The sequence below is a fragment of the Ptychodera flava genome, chromosome 19 (genome assembly GCF_041260155.1).
Source record: "Ptychodera flava strain L36383 chromosome 19, AS_Pfla_20210202, whole genome shotgun sequence".
Taxonomy (NCBI): domain Eukaryota; kingdom Metazoa; phylum Hemichordata; class Enteropneusta; family Ptychoderidae; genus Ptychodera; species Ptychodera flava.
This window is the reverse complement of record NC_091946.1, coordinates 23125984-23151968: the sequence shown is the minus strand read 5'-3', so window position 1 is coordinate 23151968 and position 25985 is coordinate 23125984. Positions and strand designations below refer to the sequence as shown.

Below are 25985 nucleotides of genomic sequence, written 5' to 3'. Positions count from 1 at the left end.
GAACGGGAGCTGCACTCTAGCAGCCATCAATGCAATACCTCTAAGGATATGGAAGCATCTCCTGAGACATGGCATGTTACATCAAAATATTTTTTTTTGATCATGCAAGGAAAATAAGAATAACAAGTCATCGTTGATGACACAGTCCCCACTTGTTAACCCTTGCGCCCCATTGCAACAATGTTGCAACATTTTTGCAGAGCCCAGCAGAAAATTTGCATCCGGTGTCCCCAAATCCAAAACTTTCACTCACTGAACACCTCAGTGGAAATACAGTGAACGTATTTTTTTTAACTTCGCTGTAAATTTCTTGGTCGGTGTTTTATGAAATGATTTCTTTTACAGGCAGGAAGAACTTGAAAAATAAAATGATTTTCTTATGATAAATATCGCTGTTGTTTTTTTTATGTGTGACAGAAATGACTTAGTTGAATAGTTAGAAAATTGTTGAACGTCATGAAACTTTCCTGTGTAAAATTTAAATTTAAAGACCTTATCAAAATAAACAATTTGGAGCAAAGGCGAGACTTATTATGTTATATCTCGGTAACGTAGTTCAATTTTATCATGAATTCTACACTCTGAATTTCTTACCTGAGGCAGTGTGGCACGTCGGTTACCCTGACGGTAAAGTACTATTTAAAATTTTCTAAGATTTCAGAAACAAGCAAATGTCACGAACGTTCATGAACGCAAAAGTTTTGGCGACAAAAATAGCCAACGTTTTAAAGTCATTTGAAAGTATAAACGTTTCGAAGCAATACTATATATACAGTACATATCTCCGTGTGAAATCTAGACGGGGTTCCCCTTCAAGGTCATCAGAGTTCACGTAGACGTTGTTTTGTCTTCATACCGGAAGTCACTCAACGCCGCAAAATTGACGCATGGTACTCCAAGAAACACTCGTTCTTACACAGATGTACGTTGCACTGCTTACATCCCCAAGTTGTTTCAACAGGGTAGCCCTTCTGTGTTTTCTTGCCAGTCTTGCTGCATTGCCGACAACATTTCTTCTTACGCTTCGCGTTCGGAGAGAGTACTTCGCAGATGTGGTTCGCGATGTTGTCGGCGTTGATGCTATTCTCGACTTCTGTGACTTGACTTTGCGGCCCGCGCTTCCGACGACTTGTAAAACCACCAATCAGCTGACTTGCTAGATCAAGGCGATAATCTTTCTGCCGATATCTTCGTCGAGGGTTTGGTGAATGTGCAATGCTGTACAATATAAAGGCGTTGATGATCATCCGATCGACAAAAAACCAGAACAAGTACTTCCAAAACTTCATGTACTTGTTGTTGATCGGGTAGTACGAAGCCATCTGGTCACTGAGGTCGACGCCGCCCATGTACTTATTGTACTCCCTCACCACTGTTGGGACGAATATCTCCTTCCCCTTCCTCTGAACTTCCAGGCCGCCAGGATTGCAGTTGGAACTAAGCAGGGTCACATCACGCTTGTCGTGCCACAAAGTAGCTGTGATTTCACCGCTTGCTCGGTAGACGTAGTCACCTGGTTTCAGCTTCGTCGCTGGCTTTGACACTGCAGCCGGAAGTCCTTTACTGTTCTTGCGAACTGTGCTGCAAACGTACGTTTGCCTGTTCAACAAGTCGACAGCAAGGCGAAGGGAACTGAAGAAATTATCATAGTAAATATGATGTCCTAATCCACAATATCTGCTGGTCAGATCAACAACGACACTGTAGCCAAGACCATGTTGCGTGTGCTCTCCCTTTCCAGCGTACGGGATCATATCGAAGGTATAACCAGTGCGTGGACATGCAGCTGACCAGATTTTAAATCCCCACTTCACAGGCTTCGCTGGCATATACTGAATCATCGGTGATCGCCCGGCGAATTTACACATAGCTTCGTCGATGGAAATTTCTCTGAAAGGGATGAACTTCGTGGGAAATTTAGAACGAAGTTGATCGATCATCGGCCGAACTTTGTACATCCGATCTCTGCCTGGGTCTTGTCGGTCGGGTTCGCCATACGGATCGTTGACATGAAAATACTGGTTCAACTTCAGGAAACGATTTCGGGACATGACTTTCGCTATCCCCGGTACATGAAGAGGTCGTCCGTTGACCAGTAGTCGCGTATTTCGGGCAATGAGTGAATACCCATCAAAATGAGAACACCAATATACGCTTTCATCTCATTTCTGTCAACCGGACTCCACTCAGTGTCGACTTTCTGTGAAAGATCCTGTCTGAACTGCGCGTATTTGTTGGTTTCGCGGACGAGATGGTCGAGAAAGTCGTCTGTCATGAACAGTTGGAAAAAATCCAACTGATCACCCGTACACCCCAGATTGTGAAATGGGCCAGATTCGTCGCCGTTGAAAGGAAATAAAGTTATTTCGTCATTTGAAGTTTCTGACCACTCCAGATCGGCTACAGTAACGTCGTCTGCATGTAGATCTTCGATCAAACGCTGGGCGAGTTCAGCAGGATCGATGTCACTCGCGCTGCCATTTTCCTGTCGATATGTTTCCCTCGCAATCTCCACTCGCAGTTGTTGTTCAGATATTTCCTCTGCTGTGAAACCTTCAAAATCGCTGTCGGAATCAGAGTCCCAAAGAAAATGTCCCAAACGGTGTTGTTTCTCACTTCCGGGGTCGACATATCAAAACAAACTTTAAATAAATGAATATTTAAATCTGTAGAGTTTTCCCACGGTGCGGGGTCGCGTCACTCAAAGAAAAGTTCAGGTCGTCTGTGTGTGTGGGGCGGGAAAAAATCTTTTATTCATGAAGGGGGCGGGAAAATGTATTCATGTATGTGTGAGTCGTAGGCAAGATGTTGTTAAACGTCATTGAGGCATGTGTAGTCGTCACGACAAAAAACTAACGATGTAATCAATCCTTGTTTACTAATTAAAAATGCAGGCCTATTGAGGCCGTAACGGGATCACTGTACTGCGTTTACACAGGCCGTGTCAGGCCTAACCGGGCGTACGTGAATACAATTAGTGAGGCCGTCTCAGGCCGAATCGGAGCGCAAAGGGTTAATGGGTACTTTGATTACATGTCCTCAGAGAGGATAGAGTCCTCTTCATTAGGTCTGTGATAAAAATACCTTTGAATAAATTCACTTGATACATGTCTGAGTTGTAGTTCAGGACATGAAAAAATCGTAATAAAATGGCCACATGTCGGCCATATTGGATCGTATCACAAAACAAATCAATGTGCATATGTATGACATAGGTCAATGTCCTTGTACTAAGTTTGAATAAAATCCGTTGAGATATGCCTGAGTTATGGCTCTGTACATGAAAAAAATCGTAACAAAATGGCCGCACGGCGGCCATATTAGATCGTATCACATGAAAAATTGACGTGCATATATATGACATTGGTCAATGTCCTTGTACCAACTTTGAATAAAATCAGTTAAAACATGCCTGAGTAATGGCTTTGTACATGAAAAAATCGTAATAAAATGGCCGCCTGGCGGCCATATTGAATCGTATCACAAAATAAATCGACGTGAATATGTATGATATAGGTCAATGTCCTTGTACAAAGTTTGAATAAAATCGGTTGAGATATGCCTGAATTATGGCTCTGTACATGAAAAAATCGTAACAAAATGGCCGCCTGGCGGCCATATTGGATCGTATCACAAAACAAATTGATGTGCATATCTATGACATTGGTCAATGTCCTTGTACCAGCTTTGAATAAAATCGGTTGAAACATGTCTGAGTTATGGCTCTGTACATGAAAAAATCATAATAAAATGGCCGCCTGGCAGCCATATTGGATCGTATCAAAAAACAAATTGACGTGCATCTGTATGACATATGAAGTAATCCTTGTTCCAAGTTTGAATGAAATCGCTCCAGGCATCTCTGAGATATCTGCGTGAACGGACGGACGGACGCACGGACGGACGCACGCACGCACGCACACACGCACGGACATGACCAAACCTATAAGTCCCCCCGGACGGTGTCCGTGGGGACTAATATCAACTATTGGTAGGATCACCAAATGAAGCCCTTCAAGGTCATCAAACACTGGAATAAGCCAACTGTTGTCAGATAGCTTGGACAACCATGCATGGACATGGGGTTACAGGGTTAGCTATTGTGCCAAGGGAATTGCCATAAAGGTATCACTCTGTGTACATGTATATTTTTTACAGCCTACTGGGATCAGTGTAGGCATATGGATCAGTTCGGCAACAATACTTCCTTTCTTTTAGAACTTGAAGCCAATAGAGAACCACTGCCCTGTATGACCTGCTGTCACCATTATGCCTAAACACAGTCCTTTGGTGGAGGGACTGTGGCCAAAAAAAAACTACACCAAATCTACACTTTACAAAACTCAGGGATTAATACTTAAACACATGGCCACAGCTTGGGGTCACTATTGTTCCACATTGCAGCTTGTTGAATGCAGTAAAGCAGCAAAAATAAAATAGGAAATGTTTGACACAGTTAATATATTTTTAGGTATGCTCAGCTGAACGTATTATCAGGATTGATAACTTTGGAAACAAAAATCAAAAGCTGAGTTATTAATAACACTGAAAATATTGTTGAGTGCAGGTACTGTATCCCATCTGTGTTGTTCAGAATTTATAAATGACAATTTTTTTCAGATGACTAATTCAATAGTTGGGAAAAATACTGCTGACAATCATGTACATGTAGGTAATCTACTTTTACAGAAATTGTATGATGGTAAAATGGTTCATTATACCAGTACTCAGAAAACCAATAATTTTCAAATTATAAACAACTCATCTTATAAGTGATGAAGCAGTGAATTATGTGTTCTATTTTGACAATTTGCACAAATTTTTAAAAAGCTCATGCAAAGCAATTCATTAACAGCAGACTCCCATTCTCTAATTATTAAATAACAATTTATCCAAGTCAGATGCAAGCAAATCTATTCAAAAAAAGTCAATTTGTGAAGAAGTTGTAATCACAAAAACAACAACTATACATATATCTGTGATGCTTTGGAATCATATTTGTGAGTCATCTACCAAGTCCTTCAAATCAAAACCGGTATATTTTTAAACTAATTCAGAATTTTAAATCAACAATTCCAATTTCACTTAAAGGGATACATGGCTATCCATTATGTTTCATCCTATATTTTCATCAGGTCCCTATGGGTTAAACCAGTCACGCTAAGAAGCCTGGGCATGGGGGAGGAGGGGGGTCGCAACTCTCGGAGTTTTGAGTTCATGAGCTGAAGAGCGTTCCATTGGACAGTGATGCGATTTACCATGCACACAAAGAATTCTTCACATTCTTTCAGTCTGAACAAATGCATTACAGCAAAAACTTCAAACCACAAAAAAACTTTCATCTTTGTTGAATGAGAACGTGGGCCATAGCAGTGCATTGTCTTGATATAAAAGGTGACGTGTGAAATAAATTCTTCCACAGTCATGTTAACTTAACTTCCTGGCTTTCACAGAAGAATGCTGATGCACGTCAAGTTAGACAGGAAGTAATCGCAAGACAAACCCTGGTGTAGCTACTGCAGTGCAACAGAGATGCCATCAGTATATCTATCAAGAGCTAGGAGATAGTCTGGGGGGGTAGTCTCTCCTGATCAAAAACTATATTCCAAATCGTCCTCGGGAAGCACTGACTTGACAAGCTGCATTGTATTACCTGTGAAAATCTGTTAAATGTTAAATGTGACAAGCATCTCTCACAACAACATAGATACAGTATCTACAACAAAAACTGATAATATCATGTTTCTCCTGGGAACAGAAGATTACAAAAGCAGCATTATCTCACTATTACATCATCGAACTCTGCAATGCATATATTAATAATTAAATAAATATTGACAATTAAGGAGCTGTTCCAAACACTGTAATTACAGATTGTCCACTTCAATCTGTAAGTGTATGCGTGTGACATTATCATTTCTTAAACGATTATCACTTTGTGGCAGTGTCACAAGAATCGTTGTATTTCCTATTTGCCCGTCGGGACCGGAAGGTTTCAGCGCCCTTAAATGGTAACTCACTCCAACCGGGTGTGTCCTCTCGCTCAGCGCATAGAAATAACCTGTGTCCTCCAACCAATAACCCTGCGTTCTGTTATGACTCATTAACCACGGAGTCGTGGTAGGATCCCCTGTACAACTACATCCATACGTGCAACTGTTTCCAGTTGACGGGAGTATTGGCACCACCATTATGAAATAATCTGGTATTACATCTTGTCTGAATAAAAGTGTAATATTATACGTATGTGTGCGCCGTACTGCTACGTCTCAAGTTAACTGCTCAGTGAAGTACCGGACAAGGCGGAGAGGCCGTATGGCTTCACTGCCAAAGTCATTAATATTCACGAGCAATTGTTATTGTCGGTCGTACTTGACTTTTTAGACAATCGCGGGATTCACCGTCGCCTTTGTTTTCGGAAAATAAGACATACTAAGTACATGTAAATAATTATAAATATTGCAAACTCAAAGCTAATTTTATACTGCTAGAGCAGAGGACATCGCGTGTGAAAGTCTTTTTTCACACGTTCACAATGCTGAAATCGACGTCTATATTCTGCACACAGTACAGACTGCAGTGGACACCAGGATTCCGAACAGTGGTCCCGACTGTTTGCCAGGAGTTGGACGATAGTAGAATCCACGGAATATGGCGGCCTCACCAAAAAGCCACTCTTGGTGGATCTTTAAAGGAAGATAGTGTGTGAACCGCCATGGAAAAATGTCGTGTGCTGTGTCGGCTCACTCGCACACGAGCAGTACAGCTGCAGCCGCTATCATCAGTCCGGTATTTTGAACAGGCCGCGGATAACGGGAAGGCCACACAATTAGCAAAATCCACACTCGTCTGCTTCGTACTCACCTATTTCTGTACAGTCGGCAAGATCGTACTTTTTGGAAATTTGGGGATAATCCTTAAGTTTTCTCCCGCTGAGATTTATGTATCCTGTCACCTGAGCGTCCTCCAATACTCGTTCCATACTCCGAGACAGTTGAGTTCCCGGCTGGGGACTCTGTGTTTGGACCGCCATCATGAAACATGCAAATCAGCTGCATTTCAAGCTTCAAGAGGGCATGAATGGCGAAGGGCATTGTGGGGGATTGATCCGCGTGAATTCCGTGTTACGCTTCGCTTGTCACCCTTTTTTTAGTGGTGAAATATTAAGGCGTTCCATGTTCTCACAAGTGAAAGGAAGCACCAAATTCTTGCTCGTTCTGTTGATACGTTTTAAAATCTATGAACTTACCCGTACAAATTTTACGGAAAATTTTCATTCACAAACTTTATCACATGGTTACTTCACTGGCAGGTGTTGAGAGAAGATGTTCTTGTCTGGTTCCAGAGAAGCCAGTGTAAACAAGCAAGCAAGCAAACAAACAAACAAATAAATAAATAAATAAAAGAGAAAACAATAAATTGAATAAAAATTCAAATAACTGACTGACTGGAAAACATGCAAAATAAGTGATGCTGACGTTGCATCTTAAATATTTCTATTATTTTAACTCTTACTCAATTTATTTTCTTTAATATTTAATTATTTATTTGTTTGCCTGCTTGTTTGTTGGTTTATTTGTTTATCCTTCCTTCTCTGTTGTAAGATTTCAGTATTTCTGTGAGAATTGTACGGAAGCCACAAATTAAAAATCCCTGCCTTGAAAGACATTTTTTGATTGTCTCAATGAAAGAGAGCATGTACATTTCATGATGAAAGAGGGCACGGCTGGCAATGGCATAAGAAATTAGTGTGTTTGTATGCAGTTTGGTACATATTCCCTTGTATTGAATGATTTTATTACCACTTTCATCTCATATTTACATAAAATCTTTGGAATGATTTTATTACCACTTTCACCTCATCTTTACAAAAAATCTTTGGAATGAACAAGACTTGAAAGTAGAATGATGTTTCAATGACACTTCCATTGAAAAAATCTCTTGCAACGAAACTTGAATAATTTATTGTTGCGATTTGGGAACTAGTGGACAGATAAGCATGAATTCACATGAAGATTTACATGAACTTTCAGAGTACATACTTGTAAAATTTTATACTTTTTTGGCGGGAATTCGAAAAAAATAGGCCACATGACTCGCAATTGGAAAAAGTCAAATGTTACTAAGTATTCTTTATACTGTATGGGCAGTGAGGTTACAATAGTGTTTTTATGGCTTGTCATTCTGGTCGAATGACCTTTTAGTAGCTGATGTCGTTAAAGAGAGACCAGAACATTAAATTTTGTCATTGTTCTCCATTGTGGACTTATAAAGCATAATCCTTATCAGCTGCGATAATCAAGCCACTTGTTTCCATGCAATTAACATAGCATTTATGCATGTTTTACGACTTTAAGTTGTGTCAAAGCTTGATAAATCAGGCTCATTATACCTAATTGCCAGTTTTCACAGTTACTTTTTATAATGTAATAATGTGATCATAATTTTGCTTCATAAAGAGTTTAATATCAATCAGACTAGGATTCCGTGTTTTGCATTGATAAGTCAAAGCAATTCAATTAACTAAGTGTTTCTATGTGCAGCATACCTTAGTGTTTGTGGTATATATGAGGCTATAGTAATATCTTATTATTTTGTTTTCACAATTTACATTATTTTTCAAATACAGTGTTTTTTGTGTGCACATAAAAACTGATATTTGGAAATAGGAATAATCACTGATAAAGATAGCTAATGAAGATTGTATATCATATTTTATTATATCTGCAAAGTTTCAGGAGAGCTCTGTGTTCAGCGCCCCCACCCCCCTATCCCGGTCAGTCCCACCTAGTGCCAACATCTTAAGGTGCAACACCACAGCCTCATTGGTTTTATCAGCCTTGAATGATCATTGAAAGTCAATTCTGAATGTTGTTTGTCCTATACCGGTACAACAACATTAAACTGAACACAAGAAATGCTGTGTTCCCACTACAGATTCAGACAAGCTCGTTGTTAGGAATATCATAAAAATAAAATGTTCTGCAGAGAAAAAACACAAACAGTAAGCTTTTGGGCGACAAAGCTTCTTAACTTTCTTTTTTGACTTGTTCATCAGAGAGTAACGGTATTCCTCAAATGCAACAGCCTGGCAAAGTAGAAACCATACACTGAGTGCAGAATTCGCCTCGGGGACAAATATTCAGACTCTCAAATTTTTCACATTTCTTTTTTGGTCAACCAATTGTAGGGGCTCATTTTAAAGATCTTGGGGTAAGCACAATTTCACTGTCTTAGTTTTTTTTTTAAATCTGAAATTTTTTTATCCCCATAGAGTTAACACAGGGATGACGGACATTTTGAATTTCAAATATCTGTAATTGTTAGGTAATCCATTTCTGTAGTACCAGAATTTGCTCGGTGACCCCTGAGTTTTATTCTTGAGTTGGTAAGAGAATGGTTGAAAGTTTCATTGGGGAAAGTTGGAGCAAAAGTTAAGTCTTTCACTTTCACGTTTTCACCTTTCATGATACAAATTCTTTCAGGGACTACCCATAGAGAATGTAACTAACGCTATTATTTGAAATGTATGCCGATTGGAATTATTTTTTTCCTAAATCATCAAAAAATATCTGAAATGGTGCATGGTGATGAGGAAGAAATTTTTGATACACTTGAAATTTATCCTTGAGATCATTGAAATCACTTACTTTCATTTATAGCACAGGCAGTTGAATGACCTGAGTGAGTATCATTACAAGTATTTTCCATGTGATGTCACAGACAGATCAGATTAATCAGAATGTAATGGGCATTATGGAACCGTATTGTATTACCAAATGGATATGGGACTCTTTCGCTCATAAAGTGGTTTATTAAATGAAAACCAGTCAGACAAACAGAAAAAAATCTGATGTAAAACACTCATGATGAGTTCAAATTTTGACATTTTCCCTACCAGCAGAAGAAGAAATTTGTTATTTCTTTGTCAAAGCTGCTTTTTATATCCATAGGCTGTATCATTTTTAATCTTTAATCACAATAAAAGTACTGTTCATGTGGTTGAATAAGAGTGCAGAACGTTGTGTTCAAACCTTACCGGTAACTGCTCATACTCCTGAAAATTTTAAAGAACCCCCAACTATCACCATGGCAACAAGCTCTGCTCCCATGGAATCTTAAGCTTCAGGACAGGGTTAATCATATCAATTTATCAATTTTTTTTCCATCAATATTGCAGTCTGGGTCATATACATAGATATTACATTACATATAAAATGTTTGTGCATTGTCAAGTTTTTCTCAGTTCCAATGGTGACACTGGTTTCCAACACAGACCTTTCGGGAACTAGACTATGTGAAAGTGTGAAATTTAATACGTAAGGATCATCTTTCTCCAAGTTTCATTTTCATTTAATTTTTATGGAAACAAAAGACATAACAATTACAATGTAAACAAAAGTAACTTCCATTCCGTAATTACTTCTGAATGTCACAGATGGGCGTAAGAGACTAGGTCATTAAACCTACAGCTTAAACCTTTCATGTGAGCTCAAACTCATATTTTTCACATTTTCTTTTCTCATTTATATTGTAACATGAACAGCACAACAAAACCTGAAAACTTCCCCACCCATATCAAATGTGCCCTCAAATTAATGAGGAAAAACATGTGCAGATCATATGTGCATTTTCTTTTGTTTAAATTTTTAAAAATTCTCATGACTTTTGTCATGAAAGATGAAATTTTGGGCAAACCTCTTTTTTCGATTAAATCAACATGTGCTAAATATATTGATAATCCTTTTCAAGCACTTAATGCCTGGAAGATATTTATAGATATTTGTAGAATCTACTGATGCATTTTATCCTTTACAATGAAGGATAAATGGTCTTACTATGGTGGTGGTGTTAGCGATATAGCTCTGTCAACGTTGAGGAATGTCTGATTCCTATTGTTTGCAATGGGTTTTCAGTACCGCTGAATGTCCGTACAGGGGTGGACAGTACACCTCAAACAACATTAAATCTTTTAAAAGTAATTCACCAATGCGATTCATGACGGCCTTCAGGTCCCTTCTTCACAGACACTCACACATTGTGATAAACTAATGCACCACAAAATCTGCCGGGGAATTTTCTCCTAATTACCTTCGCAACAGCCAATTACTTTGATAGTATTTTGTCCTTTGCCTTCGTGGATTTTATTTTTTTTAATCATATGTCTCTAGGGACATGCAAGCATTTATCAGAAAGCATTACAGATGAAAGGCCAATCAAATTTCAATCAGGATAGTGCTCGTTTTTTCATCTTCTACTTATATTAATACCTGTTTGGTGGACACAAGGTTATGGAAAATGGACTTTTATTCAAGCTTCGTATTTCCTTACTACTTATATACTTTATTTGTACATTAACCCATTGACTACTTTGAATGACAGAAATCTCTAGCTCCATGATAATGATTTACATAATATTTGAGTGCCAGAAAATTTCAGCAATATCCAAACTGTGTTCAACATGTGTTTGGTACAGCAATTTTACAGTGTTTGTAATCATGGGGTTATGTAAATTTCTTAACTCTGGAAATTTCTTCCCCCCATGATTACCAGCATTTTATTCATAACATGTGTATCTCTTCTGGAATTTGTCGCTTCATGATAAAGAATACTGCAGCCTTCTTTCAGTGGTGGGTGACTCTCCTTGAAGTCACATCAAAGCAAATCCTAGTCTTGAAAACAGTACGTTATTTAGATATGACAGAATTGAACAAGTTATTACGTTTTGATAACCTAATCAGGGGTCAACAAATCCCACAGTTCAGGGTCCAGGATGACGCATCTTGTGTATTCACTTTGCCGCCCTATTGGTATTCTTTGAAAGACCAGTGAATACTAACTAACAACTCCTACAATAAATAATAAAGAAAAAGAAAAAAGAAAACAGACTGCAGGGCCACTGGGGTTCGTTTATCTTATTCACCTGCATCCCTGTAAACCGGTTTCACTGATGATAACAATGAACTTGGGCTAAATTATAGTCGGGATAGGGTAAGGTTAATATTGATCCAGGGAAAGTCATACATTAAAATGATCTACATTTCATGTTTGGTGGGAATTTGACACCCAAACCAGTCAAATAACCGTAGTTATACAAGGTAACAACAATACCTAGTCTGTGTGAAACAGTCCAGTGATCTCCCCAGGATTTTCTGATAGAGTGGCGGCTAATTTGCATAACAATAAATGTGATTGTTATGGTAATGAGTTTCTATTGTTTACCAAAAATTATAGAGTGGCAGCCACCACTCTATAATAGCTCTGGGGAGAACACTGCAGTCAATCGGCGAAGTCTACAGAACACCCATCTTGAACCACTGATAGGCAGTGCCAGTGGTACAATTAAATGGTTAAAAGAATTTGAGTCTGAACTCACATGAAAAATTCGAATTGACAATAATTACACTTTATTGTAAGTGACATGTTGGAGAGGTCCTATTACGTGTAACAAATCATGCATTTGGAACCTTGAGTGATATTATCTTCTGAATCTTTATCTGCTTGACTGGTTTCCATATCTAAATCCTCTTTTTTACAAGATAAGTATGAATCTCCGGTATAGATTTGTAGACAGCACAGGTTAGGAAGACATGCAAACAACAATCTCTTTACAGAAAACAACGTTCGACACATTGAGCTCATTAAAAAAACATGGTTTATTTATATACGGTACAAAAAAGCACTTGTAAGTCCACTGACATAACTTCATAAATTCATTAAAATTCAAGGAGAATTCCATCAATAAAACTGTACAAGTTTTCAGTGTACAGCGCAGCATGGAAAAATGGCCTTTTATATATATACACGCTGAAACAATCGAACAGTTTGTCATCAAGAGTTATAGTGTTCTCAGAATCACTTGGAATGGTATATACACACATTTTGCAAGTCTCAGAGAAAATTACATTCAGAATCTCCATCTGGAAGGATTTTTCTACTTCTTCTTCTTTTTCCCTTTCTTTCCTGATTTCTTGCCTTTTTTGCCCTTCTTCTTCTTCTTTTTGCTGTATGGGCCAAGCTGCTTTCGCACCATGATGCCTCTCCACCAGGATTGGACCTATCAAAGAAAAACAAAAGAATAACACTATGTAGCAGATTGGGGCGTCCTTTTTTTCACCACTGTATTCATCTTTCTGCAAATTGTTTAAACGATTGTTTAACATCAAACACATGACACTGAACAATCATGAAACAGCAAATAAGTGTGTTTCTGTACCTTGATACAAGATTTGAGTTCTTCAGCTTCCTGTTCAGCTTTACGTCTTGCCTTCTCTTTCTCAATACGATCTTCAACAACAACTTGTTCATAGTCGGCATACTGAAATTGTTAGAAAAATAAATTTGGGTTTTGATTATGTTTAGTTACAGTCACACCATAAAGGTTTTTGATGGCACCATTATGTAAATATACATTCCATCACTTTACCATATTATTGTACAAGTTTTTATAAGTTGTCATATAAATAATATAAAGCAAGGAAGGTTGGTTTAAAAACAGCTGTAGAAAGTTTTAAATAGACAGAAAATTGCTTCAAAGAAAAGGCAGAAGGTTTTTGCTATAACCGGCCATATAAATAATATAAAGCAAGGAAGATTGGTTTAAAAACAGCTGTAGAAAGTTTTAAATAGACAGAGAATTGCTTCAAAGAAAAGGCAGAAGGTTTTTGCTATAACTGGCTAATCATTTTGTATGGAAAAGCACAACACAATCTCACTGTTGGGACCATTCTTTAATATCACTGTGTTTTGATAACACTTACACCCCTGATCCTCATATATTGATATGCCAGTATACATGCATTCATGTGTACAAATATCTGTCTACCCTCACTGTTGAAGACCTACACTTGTAGCAAGCCTTGGTGGTGAGGAGGGCTTGAGGTAAACAAAATCACCATGGAATAACTTACCAATTTGGTTAATTCCTGCAGCCTTGCCAGGTCATTAGCTTTGGAAGCTTTCAACACATCCAGTTCATGTTGCTTAGCGTCAACATCCTTGTCATACTTCTCCATCCAGTATTCTAATTTCTCTTCCAGATCCTATTCAGACAAGAAAAAAAAAGATTTACAAATGCAAAGTATGTAACATTTGAAAGAAATCTGCAACAGTTGCACAATTGATATTTTATAAATGGTAATACCTACAATTCAGACACAAAGAGACCTTGAGATATTTTGAATTTGAAAATGCTAATAACGATAACTGAGAAGTGTACTGTTAAAGCTTTCTGACAAGCACTGTAACCCTTCTCTCCTATTACATACAAAAGATCTTAAAATACAAAAAAGTTGTCCATCTTGAGATCCAAACTGCCACAGGAAATAGTTGGGATTATACACATGTATTCTATTCATAGGGGGTTCCTCTTTAGAGTCAATACTTACTGCATGGTGTGTCCGCAAATACTGTTCAATTTCTTGGTTCACTCTCTCTTCCTCCTCAATCTGTCTGTGCAGTTTCTGTTGAAGGTGAAATACAAATGATACCTTAGCTTTACTTTCAAAAGACAATGCAAAATCGTGGAAACCAAACCTCAGGAAAGCTGAAGGTAGAATGCGCCTCGGGGACGGATATTTGGACACCAGTTGTTCTCACCAGAAAAAAAAAATTTGTGGGACATTTTGTCCCGCTGACCAAAAAAAAGCGGGACAACGGATGATTTTTGTGAGACAATATATAAATATGTTAAAAAAGTCAAACTGCAAATACGAACCTTATTCTATGCATGGAAAAAATAAAGGACTCAACAACTCATTCAACTTAACAACTTTTTTGTAAACATTCGGTGAAAATATCAACTGATATTGAATATCAGTGCCTTTTAATGAAAAGTCTATGGGACTTTCGTTCTTTCCAGTGTGAAAGTCCATTTCGGGGCCCTCTACAATAACAGTAGTTGCTGGAGTGTCCAGTCGTTCAGCTCCCAGTTGATTCCTGTCATGAGTTACTTTTTTCGCACACTAAACCCCCTTTCACAACCAGCAGAAGGAATAGGCCAAGTCAGCATTTATTTAGATCTTGAAACATATCCCTATGATGTTTGTAAACAATCATCAACTTTTGACGTGAAATTTTGGTCGCCAACCAAGGCTACAAATTTTGTCAATTGACTGAAGCATGGAAAAAAGACGCCCATGTTCTCACGTATAAGTTCGCCTGGAATAATATACTTATCACATGCGCAAGCCAAGAATTGATAATTGTTTGCATAATAAGAGAACTTTCCTCCAACTATTCCACATTTAAACCTCGGAACTACTTTTGGAATAATATCATCAATCGGCAGTGGGCCAGTTGTCGATCATTTCCAGTCGTAGGTACTAGGTCACGTGGGCGAGGAACGGAGCAAATGCCTGATAACATCACACAACACGTATCTCCCGCGAAGTTTATACATGATTCAAAACATAGCAAAGACCTAAAAATTATCTCAGACAAAGTTGCGTTATTTTTCGAGAACAAAAATTCACTGAATCTCAACGGCACGAACACTATAACGTCGTTCCGTCAAGACCCTGGTTGCCATGCGGAACTCACAGTATAATGCTACCAGCTTCGAGTTCGTTGTTTTCGAAAAATGTTCATGTAATTCCTTAGGGATATACAAGCTTTACATTCTTGTGTTTTCGTAGTTCGGATTATCGTTGTCGTAGCCTATGAAAATATTTATCGTGCCCATGACGCCTCCAGCTTCCGCGAATTCCGTGGACATGTACCGGTATGCATGCAAGGCGAACACCACGTCCAGTGCGTCAGACTACCACAGTCTCGTGTGGTTCAATACACGACGGCCACTGTGTGGTATACGTAATGATAATGCATCCACACATCGGCCATCATGTATCGAATCACAAGTGACTGTGGCTTAAGTACGCCCTCTGACGGGTATTGCCTCCAGATTGCCTCGGTTTCAACCAGGAAGTGTAATTACTCGCGTCAATCATTTACGTCCATGGTGAGAAGTATTGGCTGTATGATACGGCCGGCCGCGCCGTACGGCTGGCATCACGAAAGTTTATAATTTCAAAGGCGCGCCACTATTGGCGCGCACGCCCAAGAAATCCGCACAAAACAGAAAAATACGCGAGAATGTCGCGGAATCGCGGCCTGGTGAGAACGCTGGGACACTACAACTTTTTCAATTCTTTTCTGATCTACCACCTGTGGGGGTTCATTTTAAAGGTCTTTGAGTAAGAAAAACTTTCACTGTATTAGTTTTTTGAAAATCAAAAATTTAATTTTTCTCCATAGAGTTAAATAGGGATGGCGGCTATTTTGAATTTCAAATATCGGTAAATCTTGAATAATTTGTTTCTCTAGTACCGAAATTTGTACAGTGCAGGGCTCCCGCTACCCGATCGCCAATTAGCCAAATGCTACAAAAAATTAAAAATGGCTACAAAAATATCAGTTTGGCGAATGTAGTGGCGATTGATTTTCTAGACAGTGCACCCTCAACAGAAAACTGCAGCTAACAATCAAAAGTTGTAAGATGTTGAAACAGTTTACTCTCCTTCCTACAAAGTTGCAATGTATTGAAACAGTTTACTCTCCTTTCTACAAAGTTACAAATTCCCTGGTACGTGAAGCAAACATTGTTGCTGTTCGATACTACGGTACGCAGAGGCTTTGCTTTGCCTGTGTGAGCCCCGTTCGTCCTGGAGTCTATCAAAAGTTTTACCTACTTTGCTTGAATCAAAGTTTGGCCTGCAACTACTCAGTTTGATAGTAAAACCATAATTTCAAAGGAAACTTTCACAAACGGAGTCATAATACAAAGGAAAAGGAGAAAAACTGAGGTGTTTGAAAGGTCAAGGCTAGGTCATCTCAAGGTCATCTCATCCTGTGATGCATTGCATGAAGACCCCTTAAGTACACAATTATGGTTCACATTAAACCACCTAGGGTGGTCCAATAGGTGAAAGGTAATTTATGTTGCCTTCCAATTTAAATAGCATTGAGCTTGACTGTCAGTTTTAAATTAAATTTTATTGAGAGTCGTGGCAAAGGGAAATTGTCAAGAGTAATTGCAGTAAGCATATCCATTTTCAAATCATAAAGTTTGTGAATTGCAATTTTGCATGTTAACATCAAAGCAACAATTCAAAAGTAGAACTATTAAAATTGTCCATTTGGCCTTTTTCAACCTGCTATAACTTATACAATAAATTCTGAATTATTTTAATATTTTTGCAGATACCACCACTTTAATGATGTAGAAGTCAACATCACCAGACATTTCTTTATCATATCAAAATATCAAATGAAAATATATCTGAGCTCAAATGTTATCATAATCATTAAAACAATGAATACTCGCAAACAGTGAGTAATTTAAATGAACATATATCATTGTGTCTTGTTTTACAAGAGTTAGTATTTGGCCAACCCTTTTGTCTCAAGAAAAATACTTACACTCAAGATGCTATTCAGCCTGCTTGATCACAACTATGACATACTAGTACCACTGGGGCCAATCCTATCTACACTGCCAGTATGCTACTAAATGCTTTCTTCTGCACCTAAATTTTTATTTGTGTGGCTCAAACATTTGATTATTGAAGACTGCATAAATTTGCCACATGAGATGCCTGTAGCTTATGACAAACTATCATACTGTGAACACTGACTGAATGCCGCAGAAATATTCTGTACCTGTTGTAATATACACTTCACATTGCTACCAGATTTTTTAGAATTGAATTGTACCTAATTGTATTTCTGGTGGTAAAAGTTTACCACTGGAAATGAAAAATTATTTCTATCCTGAAATATCATCAAAGCATAGATTATTGCAATAAAAACTGAACAAATATTTATTTTATGTAAAAACTATCATGAATACCATACAAAACATCTTGATTTGTAAAATTAGGAACTCCTGAATGCCGAAAAAGATGTTGCCACACTTGAGATCATAAACTGACTAAAAGTTGCCCAAAATGGCTAAGAGATTTTTGATTTGGCTAATGACTTGGCTAATCATTTTGATGGCTTAGGGGAGCCCTGCAGTGACCCCAATTTTTATTCTTGATTTTGAAAGCGAGTGGTTGAAAGATTCCTTGAGGAAAATTTAAGCGAAAGTTTAAGTCTTTTACTTTTAAGGTACACACTGGCTTAAACAAAAATGAGAATTTCATCTTCACCTCAATTTCATCTTTCATATCCTTCTCTGACAAGAAGCACTTCTTCTGCATCTGACTGACAGCCACTTCAGCGCCTTTCTTGACGTACTTCCCTTCCATGTTGGTCTTTGCTTTCATCTCTTGCAGCTGGTCTTTCAAATGAGCGATCATTTCGTTCCTCTGTTGCATCTCTGTCTCTTGTGTCTTCTTCACCTCCACAAGATTTTTCTGAAGCTGTTTTATCCTTTTGCGACCTGACTCTTCCCTGGAGGGTCAAGAGGGTGTACATTAGCACCATAAAGGAAAATTTTCCCTGAAGAGTAAGTGTAGGAATTCTGTCAATTTATCATGAAAAAATGTGACAGTAATCAAAAAGTAAAACAGCTGGATTTGATCTATAATGGTATCTATACATGTATTCACATTAACTGGAAACAGTCACAAAGACCTAATGAATGGTCTTCTTTGTACTCTTGATATTTAAGAAAAGTGTGTCAAAGAATGGATGTTTTAAGGTAGTATGCACCTCGAAAGTGAAAGACTTACACTTTTACTCAAACTTTCCCAAGTGAAACTTTCAACCATTCTCTTACCAAATCGACAATAAAAATTGGGGTCACCATGCAAATTTTGGAACTAGCGAAACAAAGTGCCCAACATTTTGCGATATTTAAAATTCAAAATGGCTGCCATCCTTGTGTTGACTCTATGGGGGAAAATTAAATTTCGGATTTTCAAAAAACTAAGACGGAGAAAGTATTTCTTTCTCCATGAGCTTTAAAATGAGCCCCACATGTGGTAGATCAGAAAAACATGGTAGAAATTTGAGTCTGAATATCTGTCCCCGAGGCGCGTTCTACCTTAATTCTGGTTTTTTATAACACTGGAGCAAGGGATTGTTACACTGTATGGAATTTACGATAGATATGACTGCTGGAACCTAAAAATACAGTGATGATGTTTGCAAACATTTCAAAAAGCACTTGGCTGAATCTTTTCCTCAAATACTAACACTGCAGCCAGCTCTTTTGACGAGTGAATTATGAGGTGTTTGGTCAATTTGCATACTGTACAGTATGTGCCTGAAGAATATCCAAAATCCATTCAAAGAAATTTGAGCTTTCATTTCCGATAGCATGCTTCTCAATATTACAAGGATGACTACAGGCTGGAGATTTCCAACTGAAATAAATGCATTATATAAAACATTTACATACAGTAAGTAAGTAAGTAAGCAAGTAAGTCGATCTATCTGTCTATTTTTTCTTTCTATCATATTATGTAAAGTCCTATCAATCATCATCATTAAAGTCATATTTTCAACCAAGCATTCAACTAGTACTTATAATGTTTTGATCAAAGGATTATAAATTCATGGAAGGGTCTTGATTGAAGAAATCATGACAAGAATAAATGTAAACTTAGAATTAACAATGTGTCAGCCAGACCTGCTCGGCTGGTTAAAGTTTAGCATAGTGGACTCACTAAGTGGTGATTACAGATGATATATCTTTTCCCTGAATGTTGCTTTTCCCGGTGACTTTTTCTGTTTCTGTCTAAAATTACCTGAGTATCATATTTTGTAACTCGGCTTTCTTCTCTTGTTCCATAGTGACTGAGTCTATCAGGATGTCATAGGTCTGGCCTTCCATCACTTCATCGAGACAGCTCCTGATGACATACTCCAGAAACTGCCTGTTGATGGAACATAAAAAACAAAAATGCATTTAACCATAGAAGTCCTTTTCAGTGTATGCATTATGCAACATAGCCTATAAATAAACAATCATTAGAAATAAAATTTGTAGCAAATAATCTGTGATGTAAAAGTACAATCTGTCTTCTTGAAATTACCACTGCTATTGTCTTCAGGAACAATCTCAGATTATTGCATAAGTTCAGCGAACACAATTTGTTTTTTAGATCAAAACCCATTCAAGAAAAGTTAAAAGTGAATAGTACTGAACTTACATAACTATGGTTTAAAAATGAAGTTTAGTGAGTGAATTGAATATACAGCCTCTTTCCCCTATGTGAATGAATTCCACTTTTTATACATCAGTAAAAATTTGAGATGGCCCCCTATAACTACAGTATCATGTTGTGAATAAAATTTAAAATCCTGTAAGACTGGCCATTCACTGACATTACCCGTTCACATGGCTTGCAATATTAACATGAGCATCATGAGTATTATATTGTCTGTACAATCCTCTTCTAATTTTCTGAGCCGAATGTGCCTGGCATTGTACATAATATATACATAGATACATATCTACTAGGTGAGTGGTGACAAAAAGCCTTTCAGTAACCTTTCATCCCCATTTCCCTCTCTAGAGATCTAACTTTACCATAGAAAACAACAGAATTGGTTCAAACCATTGTGGTGAAAGAGTTAAGTAACACACAACGAGACTCACCTGTCATCTTGTGTTTTCTGTAGGTTATCTGCAGTCAGTGGACTCTGCTTTAAACTTTTTGCAAAATGCTGGGTGGTGCTTCGGATTCCAGCGATCACACCTTCGATTTCATGCTCGGTATCTTTAAGTTTGCCCATGTTGCTTTTGCTGCCTCCTTTGAGTTCATTCCTCTTCGCGATGAGACTTTCATACTTGTTTCCCAGTTCCTTCTGGGAGTCCACAATTCTGCCAATTTCATCTCCAACAATCTGAAACAAAATATTCAAATTTCCATTTCGGCTAAGCACTATAGTGTGTCCAGTACATAAATGCATAACATATTGGGATACTCCATGCCATCAAGACTTTTTACAATGGCCTGTCATTGTGACATAAAATGCTGGTACTCAGTTTGGTACCAGTTGACATCCTATCTTAAAACTTCATCGACACTTTCTCATATGTTGTTTCTGTGAGTGCTACGACTGGCTTAGATTGATAAGGACTGTATTGTTAATGTTACATGTACTTTTCACTATATTTTTATATTCCAAATCGAAATGCTTTTTATATATGGTCATCTAAAGTGGCCGCTGTCTTCTTTTATTGTAGTCTTTTGATTTTTAATCACGTAAATGAGTCCATGATGAGACCGGAAAGCCATAGACAGTGGAGCTGAACTCTGTGGTAAAACAGGACACAAATACAAATGAATACCATTGACTACAGGACTCAAAAATGTACCATGGTGGAGTAGGAATGACAAAATGAGCCACTTCCTGTACCTACCTCTTCTGCATCAGGTCTTCCCTCATATGTGGATGGTATGATTCCACCAAGGATAGACAACTGATCAGCACAGTCCTCTAGGACAGTGGAGATCAGAATGCTATCAATGGGTTTCAGCCTTGGCATGGCTGCAATGATAGAAAATGTGCTCTGTTAGGTAACCTGCAATAACAAAATGGCAAGTGATCCTGCGCTAGTTATATGTGACTTCCACACTGTTTTATCATAGACACTTTATTTTTAGGGAGTGTCTATGGATGTATTAGCTGCATCAATTGTAGCTGTGTATTAGGTGCTTTCATGTTGGCTGTAGTTGAGTTTGTTTTACATGTAAACTTGGAAGGAATTTTTAATCTTTTCGTTGCACTGTCTACTTTTGGGTGAAAATCGCAACGTGTGATACTAAATTACTGAATGTCATGAAGACAACTGTACAGTTCTGCCCCGATTCGTAGTGTCTGAATTTGGCTTTGGAATCAGACACGGTCACCTGTGGTCTATTCCGCTCTGCGTCTTTGCGCCCCATAGACGTGTGTAAATATGCCCTCACTGTACACATGTCTAAGGGGCGCATAGACGCAGAGCGGAATAGACCACAGGTGACTGTGAATAAGAGCTCTCCCGATGATTGCAACTGGAGCTGCCGAGGCATCGACACTTCCAAACACAGTTGCTTGTGGACAGGTACACGGCGAAGCGAAGGTCCCTGCGACAGCATATATCAGGGAGCGGGACAAGGGCCTTCGCCATTCCTATCCAAAAATGACTGCGATTCTAAACATTAAACACGAGATCGCACACAAAATTTCTTTGTCATGACACCTTACTACTAATACGTACCTGTAATACTGCAGTTAAACCGTTACCTAATTTAATGTTTTCTTCCTCTATGTCAAACAAAACTGTCGTGCAAATGAAGACGACTGCTTTTGAAAGACTCCAGTCGCGCTTCGCTCTGTGAGGACTTCGAATGTTTACGTCGTTTCCAAGAGTCAGATCGTCCCATAATCCAACGCGCTTTTAAGCCTCGTTCAGCACGTTCTTTCCACAAAGTAGAATTTTTGCACTACAATTCTTGTATATACCAAGTTATACCACCAAACATCATTTAAAAATAAAATAATTAATTAAAATTTATCGATTGGAGTTAAATAAACTGAATACTGATTTATAATATTTTGCAAATATATACGAATAGTAAGAGGGTTATCATTACTGTAGGAAGTAAGTCCCATACAAACAATCGGCCTTTCACGGAGGCAGCCATTTTTCTCCATCACGGGTATGAGTGAAACCATACAATCTTTTAAGTTTTCTCGCCTTTTTTGGCTCTATGTCAAAAAAATATTGATACGAATAAATAAAATATGTTATTTTACTTCTACTTACGCCATGAGATACAAATCAAAGTGTTGCTTCTCGGTAGATGCATTGGATGATGTTGACGGCCCAGGAGCTGTCTTGTTTTGATGCTGTAGAGGTACTTTCATTAAACTACTTCTGACCTCATTAATAATTTTTTCAGGGGCTGTGCACAAAGGCTGTTAATATAATGGTCCTTTCAAAAAGGTGAGGATTTTTTTTCTCTACACACTGAAAGAATAGCACTTTCTATACCCGATCCTGGTCGTGTCATCGACACCGACACGACCTCTGAAAGTTTTGCAATGTGTTGGTTTATGATGTACAGGTTATACAGCAAGGCACACTATACCAAATAGGAGAGTTTCTCCCGGTCGGGAGACCTAGGAATATTGGATCTTGATACAGCTATCCCGATGACAGTCTTTCTCTTATATGAAGAATTCTCCCGATCGGGAGAATTTTTCCCAGATGTGTAACAGTTGAAGTGTTAATGATTGAATTCCGGGACATGACTTAGACATGAAGTACAAACGGAGTTAATCCACATGGGTGAAATACTTTTTTCATGTCAGTGACAATTTGCTGTATGTCCTTTCTACAGAAATCACTAATTATTCAATATAAAATGTGAGAATGTGCAAAGAAAGCAATATTGAACTTTTCAGAACAATTGTAAACCCACCTTCAAATTGATAATCAACACACTGGTACACCTTTTTAAGATGCGCAAATGTCTGTTAATCCTCTTTCTATCAGGCTCCATAGACAAACCATGGGAATAAATGCCTCTCAGGAGAGAGAGGGTTAAATTGCGCATAACTATTGTCTAAAGAAGTCCCAATATCGGGAGAAACTCCTGATCAGAGAGTCAATTTTTCTCAGTTTGGAGAAAATCCCCCTTTTGGTCTAGTGTACCTTGCTGTTATAGGGGATCAAATCGTCTTATGTCATTTAGGGCTGACATAGTGTACTCAACAACACAAATTTCTTGGCTTATTTTATTGCTTGAATGGGCTGCATCCAGAATTTCATAGATTCTGATAAAATGACACTGACAAATTTGTATTATTCCAACTCTAGAAGGTTTTTGAGAAAATGTTCTGTACTCTTATGCTGCGCAAAATATGAACTTGAGATAAGAAAGCAGCAAGATTTAGTTTTTACCATCCCTCATCTATTTCTATTACTGTCTACTGACACCAGTTGCATGCTGTTCACTGTGCTATTATTTTCTAGAACAACGTCTTATAAATATTGTAGTTGACATGGTACGAGATGAAAACAAATTGCCTTCATGATAGTGTCTTTGAAATTCTCTCCATTCTGGTTCCTGTAATGAACATATTTTGCATCAAATGAATTTGCTGATATTCCTGGTTCCCGCACTTGTCAAGTGCATGCAAAGAAGCTTATACTATGTTCTATCCAATCCAAAGTCCCAGGACTTTCTTCAATTTGATTCTCTCAGCTTTTACCTCAGCTAGTGTCATTTATCACTTGTTGCATTCTCACCCAGTTTACTGACAAGTAGCATAGACCCACTGTACTGTATCATAGCCAATGACGCATTATTTAACACACACAGACAGAGACATTAAATTTTGAACTCGTTTCACTTTTATATAAAAATTTTTGCCGACGAAACTCAGATTCATTTATCTAATTGTTTACAGGCTGTATGCCAAGGCCGTGTTCACAGGCTACAAACGTGGTCTGAGGAATCAGAAAGAACACACAGCTCTTCTCAGAATTGATGGTGTGACAACCAGAAAAGAGACCAATTACTATCTTGGAAAGAAATGCGCATATGTATACAAAGCCAAAAAGTAAGTCTCACTTTAATTTCTGTGATTTTCATCATCCTGCATAAATTTTGCCTGTGAGTAAAATAAAGAGCATATTTTACTCCTGCAAAAGTGTGAGCTGGTGATTTTGCAAGCATCTGATAACTAGTGCTCAAAAGTGAATGTAGATTCTGGATATTTGTGAAATATTTTAAATTATGATGTATAACAACCTGGAGGGCTAGTGAAATGACTTTCAAAAAATAAATGTGTCTATACCCAAGTCGAGTTAACTTTGTAAGGATTGATTTAGGCAATTGTGGAAATTTTCTGTTGCAGCAAAACAAAGGCACCTGGCAGAGACAAGCCCACAAATGTGCGAGTGATATGGGGTAAAGTAACAAGACCTCATGGCAAAAGTGGTGCAGTCAGAGCAAAATTCAGGAGAAATCTTCCCGCTAAAGCCATGGGAAGGAGAATCAGAGTGGTAGGTATTATTCCCCATCCTCCAGAGGGCTACGAACAGCGCCCTCTTGAACTGTTGCATGTTGATTCATAGGCTTTATTTATTGCTTTGTCTGTTATTGAGTTTTGCTACAGAATTGCGTATTGTATGTGTGGTAAAACAAATTAGGAACACTGGTAGTATTGAGTTTCTGACATTGGTGTATAGCTATCCCTCGTTCTGTTGTCAAGACTCACAATCTCATGGGGAGAGTTGCAAAGAAATTGCTTGTATGCGTTTAGAGAATATCATGGATGGTGTTCAGCATGCTCGTCAGCCTTGCTGTGACATTTTAAAAATTATCACATCTGATTATCAGTAAACCTCATGATAATGTAGGTAACTTGTGTGGTATACAAGGGAAGAACACAGGCATATTTATAATAGCACAATTGAGGCCCTCTTTTGAGCATGGAAAGTATTGTTGCCTGTTTCGACAATGCAACAGTTCCATATTTGTCCCAGTGAATGTGAATCAAGGAGTTCATCAGGGTGCCATCCTGCAGTAAGATACTCTGTGACAAAAATGTAAGCCGTTCTTAGACAGCACTGTTTTGTTAATCACTTAAATCTTGTGACCTCTACATTAATGTAGGTGAAATTAAGACGACTTTTCTTCCGTTTAACTCTCCACAGATGCTGTACCCATCAAGGATCTGAGAAAAATTCAACAACTTTTTTGGAAATGTAATTATGTTTCACAGAAGACAGGTCCAAAATAAATTTTTGAGAGCCAGGTGACACAGCGGTCTGTGGTGTGGTTATTTTTGTGGAGCTGTGATTTTTGCATGTTTGTGAATGAACTGTCGTTAAAATACAAAATACAAATACACACATCATATCAACTGTTTATAAATGATATGTTTTTGCAAACTAGAAAGTCTTCTGCATGAGTGAAGTGGTATATTTGCTGAACTCTGGTAGCATTGCTTTTGATTTTGTGTCAGCACAACAATGAAAGGGTACTTAAAAGGCACAAAGTCGCCCTTTTGTGACCTATTTGTGATATCAAGAA

General features: G+C 38.0%; 3 protein-coding genes across 18 annotated transcripts in view; 1 reads left to right on the top strand and 2 right to left on the bottom strand.

Moving 5' to 3' along the window:
• LOC139118961 (DISP complex protein LRCH3-like) overlaps positions 1 to 7068 on the bottom strand; it is a 78616-nt gene extending 71548 nt beyond the window's left edge. For 7 of the 16 annotated variants that reach the window (XM_070682544.1, XM_070682545.1, XM_070682546.1 and 4 more), the window contains exon 1: positions 6865 to 7062. In XM_070682544.1, the coding sequence (XP_070538645.1) occupies positions 6865 to 7036 (172 nt within the window). In that variant the 5' untranslated portion in view covers positions 7037 to 7062. Of the gene's footprint in view, positions 1 to 6864 lie in introns of all 16 variants that reach the window. The other 9 variants (XM_070682550.1, XM_070682554.1, XM_070682557.1 and 6 more) reach the window with 4 other exon arrangements.
• Positions 7069 to 12637: 5569 nt separating this feature from the next.
• Positions 12638 to 22322, bottom strand: LOC139118956 (dynein regulatory complex protein 9-like). The gene is made up of 9 exons (XM_070682538.1): positions 22157 to 22322; positions 21317 to 21444; positions 20549 to 20796; positions 19695 to 19823; positions 18150 to 18393; positions 14388 to 14462; positions 13911 to 14042; positions 13217 to 13318; positions 12638 to 13057 (listed from the first exon to the last, which is right to left on the bottom strand). Exons 2-9 carry the CDS (start codon positions 21440 to 21442, stop codon positions 12935 to 12937), a joined length of 1179 nt encoding a protein of 392 aa, XP_070538639.1. The 5' UTR covers positions 21443 to 21444; positions 22157 to 22322; the 3' UTR covers positions 12638 to 12934.
• A 195-nt stretch (positions 22323 to 22517) lies between these two features.
• On the top strand, positions 22518 to 25711 carry LOC139118958 (large ribosomal subunit protein eL33-like). Its single transcript, XM_070682539.1, has 5 exons — positions 22518 to 22598; positions 22842 to 22885; positions 24355 to 24507; positions 24805 to 24952; positions 25607 to 25711. Exons 2-5 carry the CDS (start codon positions 22869 to 22871, stop codon positions 25628 to 25630), a joined length of 342 nt encoding a protein of 113 aa, XP_070538640.1. The 5' UTR covers positions 22518 to 22598; positions 22842 to 22868; the 3' UTR covers positions 25631 to 25711.
• The last annotated feature ends 274 nt before the right edge of the window (positions 25712 to 25985 follow it).